Genomic DNA, 14,823 nt, shown 5'->3' with positions numbered 1-14,823 from the left:
TAATAAGGGCTCTGGACTCTTGACCGGAGGGTCGTGGGTTCAAATCCCGGTGGGAACACTGCTGCTGTACCCTTGAGCAAGGTACTTTTACCTAGCTCCAGTAAAAACCCAACTGTATAAATGGGTAATTGTATGTAAAAATAATGTGATATCTTGTAACAATTGTAAGTCGCCCTGGATAAGGGCGTCAGCTAAGAAATAAATAATAATAATAATAATAATGCTTGAGTGAACTAGTCCTAATGTGTTCACATTTTAAACACCACTGTCATCGAGCTTTAGTTTTAGTCTATAACATAAGAACACAAGGATATGTTCACATTGGGTGTCCAGTTCATGCATGTGTCTATTTGAGGATATTTGTAGTGTTTTATAACGCAGGTTTAAACTCCTTTTTTTTTTTTAAATCCGGAAATGTTATAATGTAGTGATTTTGAGGGTTGTTGAGAAAATCTGCATATAATTGGAACAGTCTGAAAAATATCAGGTTTCTTGGAGCAAAGCCTAATTTAAAGACTTTTTCCTTTTCAGAGCTCGTCTGTGTCACCATCAGCTAGTTTCAGAGCAGCAGAGAAACACAGGAACTCGACGGATTACTCCTTGGATAGCAAGAAACAGAAGACTGATGACAAAGATTTGGCAACCCGCTATGTAAGTGTCATGGTAGATGAATTTTATTTTTAGGGGGATGAGAACCAGACACATTTCCCTATGATCTATGTGTCAAGTGTGTTTTATGGATTTTATTTTTGTATTTTTTTTTTTTCATTCTTTGTGTAGTAATCAAAATGACGGTACTTGCTAAGAGTCAGAGAAGCAGGTTTGTGTGTTTCTATCGAGTTGATAGAAGGATTGAGTCATCGTTTTGTTTGTCTCTCAGGATAGTGATGGAGAGAAGAGTGATGACAACTTGGTGGTTGATGTTTCTAATGAGGTAGGTGCCCAGTCATTATCGGATCAGAACTCTGTACTTTACCCTTTTTCTAAAGCTTTCACAGAATATAGAGTAAACACAGTTGTATCAAAGGGTTCGCCATGAAAAAGTTGTCTTGGTGCTGGTGAAATAACACTGTATAGCGGAACATGTGAAGTAGTTCCTCATTTTGGTTAAATAAATAAAAATAAATACATCAATTTCATGATATTTTTCAGGACCCAGTTTCTCCTCGAGGAAGCCCAGCACATTCCCCAAGAGAGAATGGCCTGGATAAGCCACGCTTGATCAAGAAGGATGCTCCAATCAGCCCAGCCTCTCTCGCTTCCTCCAGCAGCACCCCATCTTCAAAGTCCAAAGAGCTTAACCTTGTGAGTATAGGGACAGTTAGCTCTTAGCAACTTGAAATCATGTAACATTGCGTCCATAGCAATTCAAAAACCTGGGCTTGTCTTGTATTGAAGCATTCCATACATCTATCTTGAGGGTTTTTAATTATAATGGCTATTTTTACAAAATAAGGACTGTTTTAGTGAATGCTTTGTTATATATTTAAATCAAATTGATTAATTAAACAAACTAAGTTTGTAGTTCATGGAATCTTTCAGTTTTCAATCTTGAAGTTTCCTCATATTGAACGGAAAACTGTATGATTGTTCAATAAACCACAGTAAACAATGTAATTTAATTATGTTTATATGGATAAAGCATTAAGAAAATTGAGAAATGTTCTAAGTGACATAATCAACTCGGTTAAACCAGTGTTTCATTAATCTGCAGTTTGACCCAACAAGACTTGAAGTAGCAGATTATTTCACCAATACATGTTTCATATATTACCCCTTGCATGGCTACTAACCAACCTTTACAAACATTATGTGTTAGTTTTAAGATTTTTGTGTTCAACAGTTAAATTATTTATTTTAAAAAATAAATAAAATAATAATTAATACAGATACAGTACATGCAGCTTAAAACATCTGCATTGGAGTAATTATTCCATTACAGCCAAGTAAAACTGACATTTTTCTAGGGAACCTTGTAAACATACATATGTTGAGTCTCCAAAGAATTCCTTCAATGTGTTTTGGTATATACGTGCCCAATAGTCATTCATAAAAACGTCACAATTTGATTCAGAGGCATAAGAAGGCAGTACTAAACTTGGCACAAACTTGACGTTGCTCATTTCTTATCTGTTGTATTCCCAGAATGAGAAATCTACTACTCCAGTGTCAAAATCCAGCACCCCAACTCCACGCTCAGATGCTCCCACTCCGGGCAGCACCTCCACTCCAGGACTGAGGGCTGTACCTGGCAAGCTACTAGGAGCTGACCCATTAGGTAAGAAAAACAGCTCAGGGATTGTTAAGGTGTGCAGGGTTACAAAGCTATTGGCAGCATGTTTCCTTGTCTATATATGTAAACCAGCTTCCCTGGCAAACCTGTTTGTATTTAGATGAATTCAGTGAAATTGAATTAAAACAAGAAACTGCTGGGTATTGTATGTCTGCTCTCTGGCTTTGCAAGCTTGAACAATGGAGCCGCTTAGCTGTGTAAATGAACTACCTGTTGGAAGCAGCGAGGTGTCTGCTGTGTTTTCCAGCAGGCATTAGGAAAGGGTCCAAAAATAAAAGGCCCTTTTTTTCAATTAAATAGGAGTGAAAAGTCTGGCTCCTCAATTGTCTGTTTTAATGGCCAGTGCCTTGTACATTTTGTAATAAATACAAAAATGCTTGATTTTTAATCCTTCAGAATTAGCTTTGGATGACAGATTATTTTATATTAGGAGTGCAGGGAGTTTGTAATACTGATTGCATATTGTGATGCAAAGAAGTGTATACAAGTATTAAAACATATCAGAATCTTGCTAGGTGGATAGCCTCTGGTAGATCTTTGGAAACAGCATGATATATCTACACAGCAATAATTTCCATTGCCAGTAATGTGCAGTTTAACACTGCTGTACACAGTTCTGTTTAGGTGTGGTGCAGTCCTTTTAATGTTTTGCTGAGCGCCTTCCCTTGTGGCACCAAGTGCACATGGAATGCAAAATCTTTGAGCAGCATAGCTCCCGGGTGCTTTCAGGACATAAAGTGTTATCGAACAGGCTATCGAGTTTATAGAAAAAACCATTACTTAGCATTGCTGTCTGCAATGTTGTACTGCAGGATCACATACCTTTCCCGACACTATCACAGTAGTTTTTTCTCAGCCTCAAGAATCCGTATTGATCAGTGATTTGATATCACCTGATGAGATGAGCATCAGGTTTACACATGAACACTTATTTTCACTGTCACAGCATCAGCTAAATTATGCGGCATGCTACAAAGTCCCTGCCCGATTAGATAGGAGATACAAGATATACAGGGTGTACTTTGTATGTGATTATTCCTTTACCGCTACAACAGTACTTGTCACACCAAACTATATAGGCAGTGTTATCTGCTGACTGGCTAAACAATCTCATGTGCAGTAGAGTTATTTTTTTAAGGCATTATTAGTCCCTGGTTATTATCTCACCCAAACCCAGCTAAGTGAAGGTGCCATATCAAAGAGATTTTTGATTGACCATAGAATAAAACAGGTGAATAACATGCCAGTAAGGAGCATGTTATGCCTATTCATAAGCCTACATCAGTAATGTCTTGTTATAAACTCTACCGCCTGTTCGGTAGCACATGAATACTGTTTGCTGCCCCCTCTTGTAGAAAGAGATTGCTGGATTTTGGTTTTGCGCAGGAACAGTATCTCACAATCGGGAAACTAATTGTAAGTGCAGTCTTTGTTCAGCTTGGCATAGGGGCTAGAGAAGCTCCTCTTCTATGTTTATCATATATTTAACATTTGGGAATATACACACGCCATGTGTTGCCCCTGAGGTTCTGAACAAAATCATGGCTTTGTGTCCTTTATTCAGTTTCGATTAACGGAGACCGTGATGATGGCATAAACTGATATAACATAAATCAGGATAAATTCACTCAGTTGTCTCTAAGCTGCTTGTGAGCTCCCAAAAGTGCTCTGGAGAGCTGAAAATTGCTCACTGTTTGGTGAGAATGAACTAGTAATCCCCTAAATGCTTACTTTTAAGCATACAGTTAAAGAACAATAGTAAAAGTTCCTATTGATCCCGACCTGTTGAAGGGCACCAAACTTAAATTCCCAGTATTTTGATTACCTTTGGTCGAACATTGCCAGAGGGGACTGTATTTGTATTTTTATTTTATTTTATTTGTTGTGTGTTTTTATTTATTTATTTTTTATTTGAGTTTCTTGGTTTTTAAAATCTAACTGCTTCACCAGGTCAACAAACCATGATAAATTGACTAGGGATGAGCATAAGGGTTCTGCTACTTAAGATGTCATCAATTACTCTTGAGCAAAATTAGATTCTTAATTGAAAAGTAAATAAACCTGCTAATTGCACAAGGGATTTGGTGCTTTTACTTCATAATCTGATCATTTCCAATCTGAGTAGATTGCTTTAGCGTGGAGTTATCTATGTGTTTTTTAAATTTTTTTATTCTGAATCAGAAGTAAAAAAGGAGTAGAAAACTAGAACCCACTATCCATCCCCAATATTGTCATTGCGCACATTGATACACATGTTATTTTCATTGACTTTTTACATCTTAGTAGAAATTCACATAGTAGAAATTCTTAATAAGAGGGGCGGCTTTATCAAAACACCAATATGGAGATTTTCTTTAGAACCAGGGTGCTTAAGAGACTAAACTGTTTTGTAAAATCTTAAATACTGTTTTATTATTTAGGGGGGGGGGCATCAAATCTTTATTTTACATAGTAAACAGCCAGTAGGGTAAATTCCCTTACAGCTTGAAACCAATACCTTTTTTTTCCTTTTTTAATGTTGGACTCCTTCCAGCTCCTGGTTTGCGGACCCCCATGGCAGTGCCATGCCCTTACCCGGCTCCTTTTGGCATTGTTCCTCATGCTGGCATGAATGGCGACCTGACCAGCCCGGGGACAGCCTATGCTGGCCTGCACAGCATTTCTCCACAGATGAGTGCTGCTGCCGCCGCTGCAGCAGCCGCTGCAGCAGCTGCTGCCTACGGCCGATCACAGGTGGTGAGTACCCGAGAAACATTGGCTAGCCAGAAGAGTTAAAGGAGCAATAACCATGCCTTTTTAAAATTATTTTCCCCCTCATTAGCACTACAACAGTCTCCAAAAGTCCTTGAAACGTTAATGTGAAAGTAGTCTTTAGTCTTGTGAGAATGTAATACTGAGGAGAAAGTATGTTTTTAAAGCCTTGGTCATTATTTCTTTAAACAAGTTGTAATTTATTTTTAAGCTTGCCAGCAGAATAGACCTGCCTACTGGAGTTCTACAACTTCTGAGGGAGTTTGTTACATTTTTACTGATTTGCTGTGTTTTAATTTAGCAGGTGTAGAGACCTATATGCAGCTACAAACAGTTCTGTTTTTTTTTCATTACGTACAGTATGCTTTACCGTCTGGAATCCAGCTCATTGGTCCTAACTTCATATCCTGGCATTATACAGAGAACCCAATTAACCAGTAGTCTCATGTATGGAGAATAGTATGTAGTAAACAAGCATGCCCCAATATGCATAACAAATGGTGTGTGATTTACAAAGAAAGAGCTCTGGCAATAAAAAGGTTTATCAAATAAATACATATAATCACTTTTTGTTTTGGAAACTGCAGGTTGGCTTTGATCCACACCACCATATGCGCGTTCCTGGGATCCCTCCGAACCTGTCTGGCATCCCTGGAGGAAAACCGTACATTTTTATACTTCCTCTTTTTTATTATTATTTGATTTTATTATTTTATTTTTGTAACACTTTTAGTATGTTGCTTGATAGTTTGAGTGATTTTCCATAATGTGGTTCAACCTCACTCTTTCTTTATAACTGCTGTAAGAAGTTTGGTACCACTAAGAAAATGTAGTTGTAATTGAGGTATGATTTGAAGGTTTGCAGTGTCAAACCATTGAACAGAGAGCTGTGGTCTCCAACAAAGTCTGCTGATTGAGCCAGACTTTGTGGCTGTTGTGTAATTTGGACAACAGACCACTTAGGACTGAACAAAACTTGTCACTGTGCCTTTCCCGCTCTGGTCTTGATTTGAGTCCAGCCAAGAACAGATAACCAAGACTCTGACCAAGAAGTTATACACTAGCCTTTATGAGATCAGTTCAAGTTCTGTCAGCTAAAGTTTCAAGACCAAAGTATATGAGAGAATTCTTTACAAATCCCAGAAGTCAAAAAGGCTAAACATTGTGGTATGCATGAAAAATTCACCACTGCCAGCGTGGGTTCTACATAGCCAAGTTAAAAAGCACTAACTGGCTTTAATTCTTCCACAGTGTGCTCGGGGAGGCCTCAGACAGCTACAATTTGGATTTCTGTTCTCAATCTCTGTAAAACCTCAGATTAGAAACATGTCTGCTTGTTACTGTTGTATAAGGAGACTACGCTAATTTTATTATATTTATAATTCTATTCTAAAATTGTTTAATTTGACTTTGCATAAAGACTATGTAATGTGAAAAATAATAGTTCCAACCAATAATAATTTTACAGTCTAAAACCCATGACGAATCACATGATACATCATCCGATATAATTGAAAATTGAATGGATTATGAAAACCATCATTTGATGCATTTGAGATCTGGAGAAGTAGATTTTTTTTTTCTAAATTAGGACCTCCTGACTGTGTAAAAGTTCAATAACCAAAGTGATTGTAGGTTGATGTATTTCATTGTTTTTGTCCTAGATAAGGTAGAACTTCAGTGTACTGAGGCACTATTTTTTGGTACTATACTTCAAAAGATCCAAAGCAATAGTAAGACTTTTATAAGAAATTCAGTCACAAGCAGATATGCAGACAGATTTTTAATGTGAGGTTTTATAGAGATCGAGAACAGAAATCATCTATCTATATACAGTATTTATCAAAACAGACTGCTTACCCTCGGCGACTTTGCTGAATGGACTCCCCGGGAAAGCAAAAAGTTGCGAGAGCACACATGGTAACCTTGCAGTGCATATTTAATTAATTAGTCCAGATAAAAAAAGCGACAAATGTTAATGTCTGTAAGCATTCTCGTAAGCAGTCTGTTTTGATCTTTTGTCCTGCTGTGATTGAGCACCTGTGATTTGTTTGAAGTATACCTGCTGAAGCGCGGAGGCATGCTTGGGGATATATATATATATATATATATATATATATATATATATATATATATATATATATATATATATTCTCTCTCTCTCTCCATCTATCCTATCTATCTATCTATCTATCTCTCTCTCTCTCTCTCTCTATATATATATATATATATATATATATATATATATATATATAATAGATAGATATAATCTATCTCTATCTTTGTGTTGTATTACATTTTTTTCAGAAATTTTTCAGTAAAATATAAATTGTTTTAATATGTTGTATAGTGCTGGCCATTTGGCTTTGTTATATTGTACCATAAGGCAAGTCTGTCACTTTCTTCTTCTGTTAATAGAGCCTATTCGTTTCATGTGAGTGCTGACGGCCAGATGCAGCCTGTGCCCTTCCCTCCTGATGCTCTGATTGGTCCGGGGATCCCTCGGCACGCCCGTCAGATCAACACTTTGAGTCACGGAGAGGTGGTGTGCGCAGTTACCATCAGCAACCCCACTAGACACGTGTATACTGGTGGCAAGGGCTGTGTGAAGGTCTGGGACATCAGTCACCCTGGCAACAAGAGCCCAGTGTCTCAGCTGGACTGTCTGGTAAGAGCTTGTTAAGTGCCCTACTGATGTTTTTAGATGCCAGTTTTACATCAACCAAAACCTTGCCTCCCTTTTTGTATACAGTGTCACACTTTTTTTTTTCTTTTTTTAAAGCCCTTCCTGGGGTTGTGGAAAGTAGAACGATGATGCAGGTTCTAGAATTTCAAATACAAGATAGGGTGTTGTACATATGCAGTGGTCACGGAGGAGAGAAGTCTATAAATTCATAAATGGAATAGATAGTCAACCCAAGACATTGCTTCAGTTAGCACAAGAGGACATAAATGGAAGCGGAGTAAAAGTAAGTTTAGAACGGAAGGTTGGAAGCACTTTTTTTTTTTTTTACACAGTTATAAATGCATGGAATAACCTACCAGGTGACATACTGTGGTAGGATCTAAAACACTGGGAACATTAAAAAAAATACTAGATTCTGTGCTTTTAAATTAGACCCCCCCCTCCGATAGGAAAGAATGGTGTGCTAACAAAGGACTAGCCTTTATGGGCCAAAAGACATTGTCTCCTTTCCAAACTTTTGTTTATCAATAAGAATTGATGGGTTTCAGAAGTTCAAAGCTGTTAGGACAAGCACAAAATGTGCCACAAAGTAAACACTGGACCAGATTCTAAAAGCTCTTTATTCCAAATCGTCAATAGCATACTTTTATTGTATTTTTCCCTGTCTAGCAGTAGCCTACTTATTTTCTGAAAACGTCCTTTAACTTTATTACACTGGCTTCATTAACATTCTCTTGATACAGTGATATTTAGATTTTTGTGAAATCTAAAAACGTTCATTTTGACATTCACCCCACAGGTCTTTCATGTCAACAATGAGGAACCTATGTAGAATGTGTCTCGCTATGTTTACACTGTTACAGAGGCCTCTGCTTTCTGATGATAATTAAGATTAAATGCTGTTCTGTGCAGAGAATGTAGATAATGTTAAACACTTCCCTAATGTTATGTCATTTTTTTTCTGGCATTAATCCACTGTCATAGTCATTATAAATGCCTCATTAAGACAAGGAGGGAAAACAATACTTTTGTGGATTCATGCACTTATGTTAATATTGTTTTTCTTTCCTCATGAGTAATCTGTTGATGGCTCCTGTCTCCACAGAACAGAGATAACTACATCCGTTCCTGCAGATTACTCCCCGACGGGCGCACCCTGATTGTCGGCGGGGAGGCCAGCACGTTATCCATCTGGGACCTGGCTGCTCCCACCCCGCGCATTAAGGCTGAGCTGACATCCTCGGCGCCTGCCTGCTATGCTCTGGCTATCAGTCCCGACTCCAAGGTGTGCTTCTCCTGCTGCAGTGACGGTAACATCGCAGTCTGGGACCTGCACAACCAGACACTAGTCAGGTGAGACCCTCTACACCACAAAGAATGGGAGCTATTTTGTCACACGATGGTAAGGTTTAACATGTAAAAAGTGTGAGGTTTGGACTATTAAATGCTTGCCCTAATGCTGGTTAAAGAGGCCCTTTTTATGTGTGTTTTTCTGCTGCTTTTTAACTTTTCGTAGCTTATATAGTATAACAGGACTGTGCTTGACATTGGTATTTTCAAGGTGTCACACAAGGCAGGATTCTAGTGGTTTTGCAATACTTCACAGATGAGAGCTGGCCAGGTGCCTAAATGTTGGGGCTGGCCAGGTATCAAGTTGGCTGACCACTTCAGCCTCTCTTAACCGTCTACATTTTTTTGACAAGACTCTTTTTGTAAGCTAAAGTAGCCAGTGACCTGGTAGGCAAATTGATGCTCAAGAATCATTGACAATTCTGCATTGTCCTAGTAGGTCTTCCCATCTGTCATCATTCTTTTAACACTTGGCTTAAACAATTTAACAGGTCTACTTTGTCTGCAGTGCGTACAGAATTAATTGCGCTGACACTGCTTAGGAAACGTTTTGTCCTTAATGGCCCGTCAAACTGGAAAGCACCTTTTAATTCTTAATAGGCCTCTATTGTCCTGAAAGAGAATATATGTATTGACTATCCTATTTAATACTAACAAAAATAAATCTGGTGTATCAACATTCTCTTGATACAGTGACATAAACAGATTCATTTTGACATTCAACTCCATTAAGAATAATGAAATGCAAGGAGAACTGTGCTGTTGATCTCTGATCTTTTTACTGAAAGGAGATTGTACATTTTTTTGTAGTTTATCCTTCATGAAACTGTTTTGTTTTATTGTGATTAGACAATTCCAGGGCCACACGGATGGAGCCAGCTGTATTGATATTTCCAATGATGGCACCAAGCTGTGGACGGGAGGCTTGGACAACACAGTCAGGTCCTGGGACCTCCGAGAAGGAAGGCAGCTACAGCAACATGACTTCACTTCCCAGGTACATGTGCCCACTAATCTGAGCTGTTCATTCAGTTACCAAAAGCGTTGGGGAATTCTATACTATGAATATCTCTGTCATGATTACCTTTTCACTGCTGTATGTGTGGATATAGATACAAAGATATAAATATATTGTTTGTGCAATGGAGATCCCATCCTTTAAAACAGTAGACTAAAATTTAAATACACTAACAATGTTAGACAATTTAAAGATATTTACTAACAAATCAATATTGGCTCAGATGTAATCCTTTGCCATTATATAAATTATACTATTCATAATCTAAGGTTTTGGTCTAAACTTAATTCTCAACAACAGGTTTTTAAATGGTATCATTATATTGTACTTGTAATGTTTGTTTTACACATGTGGTGTTTCATTAATGTTCACTATAAAGGAAAAGAGGATACGGTTCTCTGGGCTCTCCAAAACATTTTCCCACTGAGGGTCCCACTGGTCCCAATAAAATGCATAATAGGTTACAGATTTCCAGAGTGAAAAAACAGGGTTTATTTTCTTCAATTTGTTGATGCCGTAGCAACTCCTGAAGCAGTTCAAATAACTGTATATAATAATACAATATAATAACACAATCATTTGAAAGTTAAACATCGGGTGGATTTATTGTCGATCATAACAATTAATTGCAGCTATTGTCATGACCAAAACATGTTAAATCTACAAAAAGCCAGGTTAGAAAAATAAGATCAGCTATTACCATTTGTACACCCTTCTCCCCTGCACTCACAAGAAGAGAAAATGGCTGAACACCAGTTCTGTGATTTAACAGAAAATTAATTACAAAACATACTACAAAAGAAAGATGCTCCAAACACTAAAATGGTTATTAAAACGTCAGTGTCACTGTTTTCTGACTCTACGATGTAAACAAATATGACGGTCGGGATATAAACTGGATTATGCAGCAGTCAGCAAGCCGCACGGAGAGCTGGACGCCAAAAAAACTTATAACTACTGTATGTGGTATGAACTTCAAAAACAGTTTCTGTTATTTATGTGTTTATTTATTTATTTACATATGTTGTATCAGCTATATTTAAACAAAATATATAGAGTCATATTTACTATCCAACCTTGCTTCACTTATTTTCTTGACTGATTTCATATGTTAAATATGTACTGCAGACTCATCCATAGTGGAAATTTTAAATGCCCCTCGGGAAGACCTATTGTTACCTCCTGCAGCTTCTGGCATTATAGCCCCCCTGTCGATAACAATAGTCATCCCTCGGGTCAATAGTTTTCCACTATAGCCCTCCTCGCCAGTCCATATTTTTACTATACATACACATACACACATATACTGTCTTGAGTTAATTCTGAGCCTTAATGCACAAGTTGCATTGCCACGATTGTTGCTGGCTCAAGTCGAGACACACATTTTTTTTGTGTGGTAATATATTCTGACACATTATTATTATGCATATTCTAGGTTTCTTGGCTTCTAGTTTTGTTTGTGTAAACTGTGGTGTGCTGCTGTAGAAAATGCTGCATTTATAGTTATGAAAGAAATTTGTTGAAAAGTCGTCCCCATTTTATTTATTTTTTTAACTGACTAGATGAAATTTGAAAGGTGTATGCCCAGGTAGCTGGTGAAATTTTCTTTTCTCCCACTGAATGTAAAATACGACATTGTGCACTTCATGGCGTGTTCGTTTTAAACATGGCGGCTGTTGACATTAAGCGGCAGGGGCAGTGGTAATGTAGGTAGGAGTCTGATAAAAACGGTATCAGCCACGTACAAACGTATGAATGAAACTGATACCAGGATTTATTTTTTCTAGTTCAGTGGTCTGTTGCCATGGTAACACGTGTGTGTGTTGTTTTTATATATATATATATATATATATATATATATATATATATATATATATATATATATATATATATATATTAATTAGTAAAATACAGAAATGAATGAGATCCAAGACTGTAGTTACTACAAGTGACTGTAAAGTATTAATTTTATATATAGAGGTAGCTTACATAGTATAGCCTTGTATAAAAAAAATATACCAGTGTTTCAGATTTCGCAATGCCAAAGAGGTCCAGCCAACCAAACCATATAACACACAATGATGAGTACTATAACTTGAGTTTGTAATATATCTCAAGAATGCATTATATATGGGATCCAATTTGCTTAATGCAAACCTGTAGACCGTGTCACCATAATCAATTTTTGGTAGAAAAGATTTGAATTTCAATTTTTTTGCAAGATGGTTAATATGGGCCTTGAAATCTGGATTACTAGCCAACCAAATACCAAGATGCTTATAGTTGTCAATTAACTCAATGACTTTGTTATCTAACGTAACTGAAGTTAAATCAACAGTAGCATTTGTCCTTGTAGCAGAGAATATCATTGCTTTTGTCCTACTAGTTTTAAAAGAAGCTTTAAATTAATTAAAGCTTGTTGAATGGAGTCAAAATCAGTTTGTGTCTGAGCTGATTTACTGAGGTATACTAATGCATGCAAGTTGATGAATGGTACCCTTGATTTTATCATTGCAGATATTTTCTTTGGGATACTGCCCTACAGGAGAATGGCTGGCTGTGGGAATGGAGAACAGTAATGTGGAGGTGTTGCACGTCACAAAACCAGACAAATACCAGTTACATCTCCATGAGAGCTGTGTGCTGTCACTCAAATTTGCCCATTGTGGTGAGGATATTTTCCAGTCTATTTTAAAAATGTATTGAACTTTTCAGATTTAAAAGGAATGTAGGCTCTCTGACTTTGCTGATTGTGTGTCTTAGATAGAGGGCAGTCTCAAAAGCTTGCTACAGAAAGCTTTACCATTCAGCACCAAGTTTGAAGGGTTTATTGATTTCTGTGAAATACTTTCAAGGAAAAATACCTGCAACATTGATCCTGGATCCCTACAAGTGTCAAGTCCTAGTAAAACATAAACCTGTAATGTTAGTCTATACAGCTGTGTGACCATAGCTTTTTGTCCGTGTACAGTTTAAGAATTTAATGAATCTCCATGTCAATATTAATTTGAAGTTGACTCAATGTCAACTCTTTCTCAGCATTGCAACTCCCCTGATGTCATCTTTCTCCTTTTCAATATTAATGTGCATTTTTCAAAATGCTGGATTGCAATTGCTGCTCCAGTGACACAATTATAGACCAGTAACTGAAACATTTCCAATTAGATCTACTATACTGAGTTTCTTCATTTGGTAATGAATATGCTTATTCGTTGATTCAAGTAAAAGTTTATTTTTTCTTAATGTTTTTACAGGTAAATGGTTTGTGAGCACTGGGAAAGATAACCTGCTGAATGCCTGGAGGACCCCATATGGAGCCAGCATATTCCAGGTAGAAACCTTTAAAACTGCAGGGTGGGGCGTTACATCATTTGAATAAGTGGGAAGGGTGGGGGCAGAATGTGTGTTTCAATTATTCCATGTTGTGTTTCTATAGACACAAGTTAAATTATTTTCCCATAGTAGTTTGTCAAACTGAGAGCAGTTTATGGAGAGACACCTTCTCTTCTGGCAGGACTTGTGGAAAATGAAGCCGCAGAGAAAGCAATTTTGTCTGTGTTCTGTTTATGATCTCTTGCTGGCACCAGCTAATTTGCAGCCATGGGGGTTAAGAGATAATGACAGAGGGGTGCTGTCAGTCAGGAAAGCTACATCTTGTCAGATTGCTGGGTGGTTTTGAGTCAGTGTCATGATCAACAACTTAATGACAAAGCATTAAAATAAGTACAGTAAGTCTGTCAAATATATATATATATATATATATATATATATATATATATATATATATATATATATATATATATATATATATATATACAGTGCCTTGCAAAAGTATTCAGACCCCTGACCAATTCTCTCATATTACTGAATTACAATGGTACATTGAAATTTCGTTCTATTTGATATTTTATTTTAAAACACTGAAATTCAAAATCAATTATTATAAGGTGTCATTGGTTTTATGTTGGGAAATATTTTTAAGAAAAATAAAAACTGAAATATCTTGCTTGCATAAGTATTCAACCCCTGTGCTGTGGAAGCTCCCAGTTTACACCGATGAAAGAAATTACCTTACCATTGGCCTCCACCTGTGAACCATTAAAGTTGCTGTCACATTTTCTGGATAAAAACCCCACTGTTGAAGGATCATTGGTCAGGCTGTGAATCTGAAGGAAAATGAAGACCAAAGAGCATTCTACAGAAGTTAGAGATAAAGTAATACAAATGCATAGATTAGGGAAAGGGTACAAAATAATATCCAAGTGTTTGGATATCCCAGTGAGCACAGCTGGATCAGTAATCAGGAAGTGGAAGCTGCATCACACCACCCAGGCACTGCCAAGAAAAGGCCGTCCCTCAAAACTCAGCGCTCAAACAAGAAGGAGACTTGTGAGAGAAGCCACAGAGAGGCCAACAATCAGAGTTCAGTGGCTGGGAGTGGAGTAATGGTGCACCAGTCAACCATATCAAGAGCTCTGCATAACACTGGCCTGTATGGGAGGGTGGCAAGAAAGAAGCCGTTACTCAAAAAGTACCATCTGAAAGCATGTCTCAAGTTTGCCAGAAAGCATGAGAGTGACCCAGCTGCGATGTGGGAAAAGGTTTTGTGGTCAGATGAGACCAAGATAGAGCTTTTTGGCCAAAACTCAAAGCGCTATGTGTGACGCAAACCTAACACTGCCCATGCCTCAAGACACACCATCCCTACAGTGAAGTATGGTGGTG

The 14,823-nt window shown here is 37.4% G+C and overlaps 1 protein-coding gene across 3 annotated transcripts in view; it reads left to right on the top strand.

The window, feature by feature from the left end:
• The window catches only part of LOC117421089 (transducin-like enhancer protein 4), a 90,050-nt gene that overhangs the window by 67,868 nt on the left and 7,359 nt on the right, over positions 1 to 14,823 (top strand). For all 3 annotated transcript variants that reach the window (XM_059025418.1, XM_034035023.3, XM_034035022.3), the window contains 11 exons: positions 532 to 651; positions 881 to 934; positions 1,153 to 1,305; positions 2,146 to 2,278; positions 4,827 to 5,029; positions 5,632 to 5,708; positions 7,463 to 7,712; positions 8,836 to 9,083; positions 9,930 to 10,077; positions 12,616 to 12,766; positions 13,353 to 13,429. In XM_059025418.1, the coding sequence (XP_058881401.1) occupies positions 532 to 651; positions 881 to 934; positions 1,153 to 1,305; positions 2,146 to 2,278; positions 4,827 to 5,029; positions 5,632 to 5,708; positions 7,463 to 7,712; positions 8,836 to 9,083; positions 9,930 to 10,077; positions 12,616 to 12,766; positions 13,353 to 13,429 (1,614 nt within the window). The remainder of the gene's footprint in view (positions 1 to 531; positions 652 to 880; positions 935 to 1,152; positions 1,306 to 2,145; positions 2,279 to 4,826; positions 5,030 to 5,631; positions 5,709 to 7,462; positions 7,713 to 8,835; positions 9,084 to 9,929; positions 10,078 to 12,615; positions 12,767 to 13,352; positions 13,430 to 14,823) is intronic.

Source organism: Acipenser ruthenus, chromosome 1, assembly GCF_902713425.1.
Source record: "Acipenser ruthenus chromosome 1, fAciRut3.2 maternal haplotype, whole genome shotgun sequence".
In the NCBI taxonomy this organism is placed as follows: Eukaryota; Metazoa; Chordata; class Actinopteri; order Acipenseriformes; family Acipenseridae; genus Acipenser; species Acipenser ruthenus.
The sequence above is the reverse complement of the archived record's forward strand: the minus strand, read 5'-3'. Positions and strand labels throughout refer to the sequence as shown.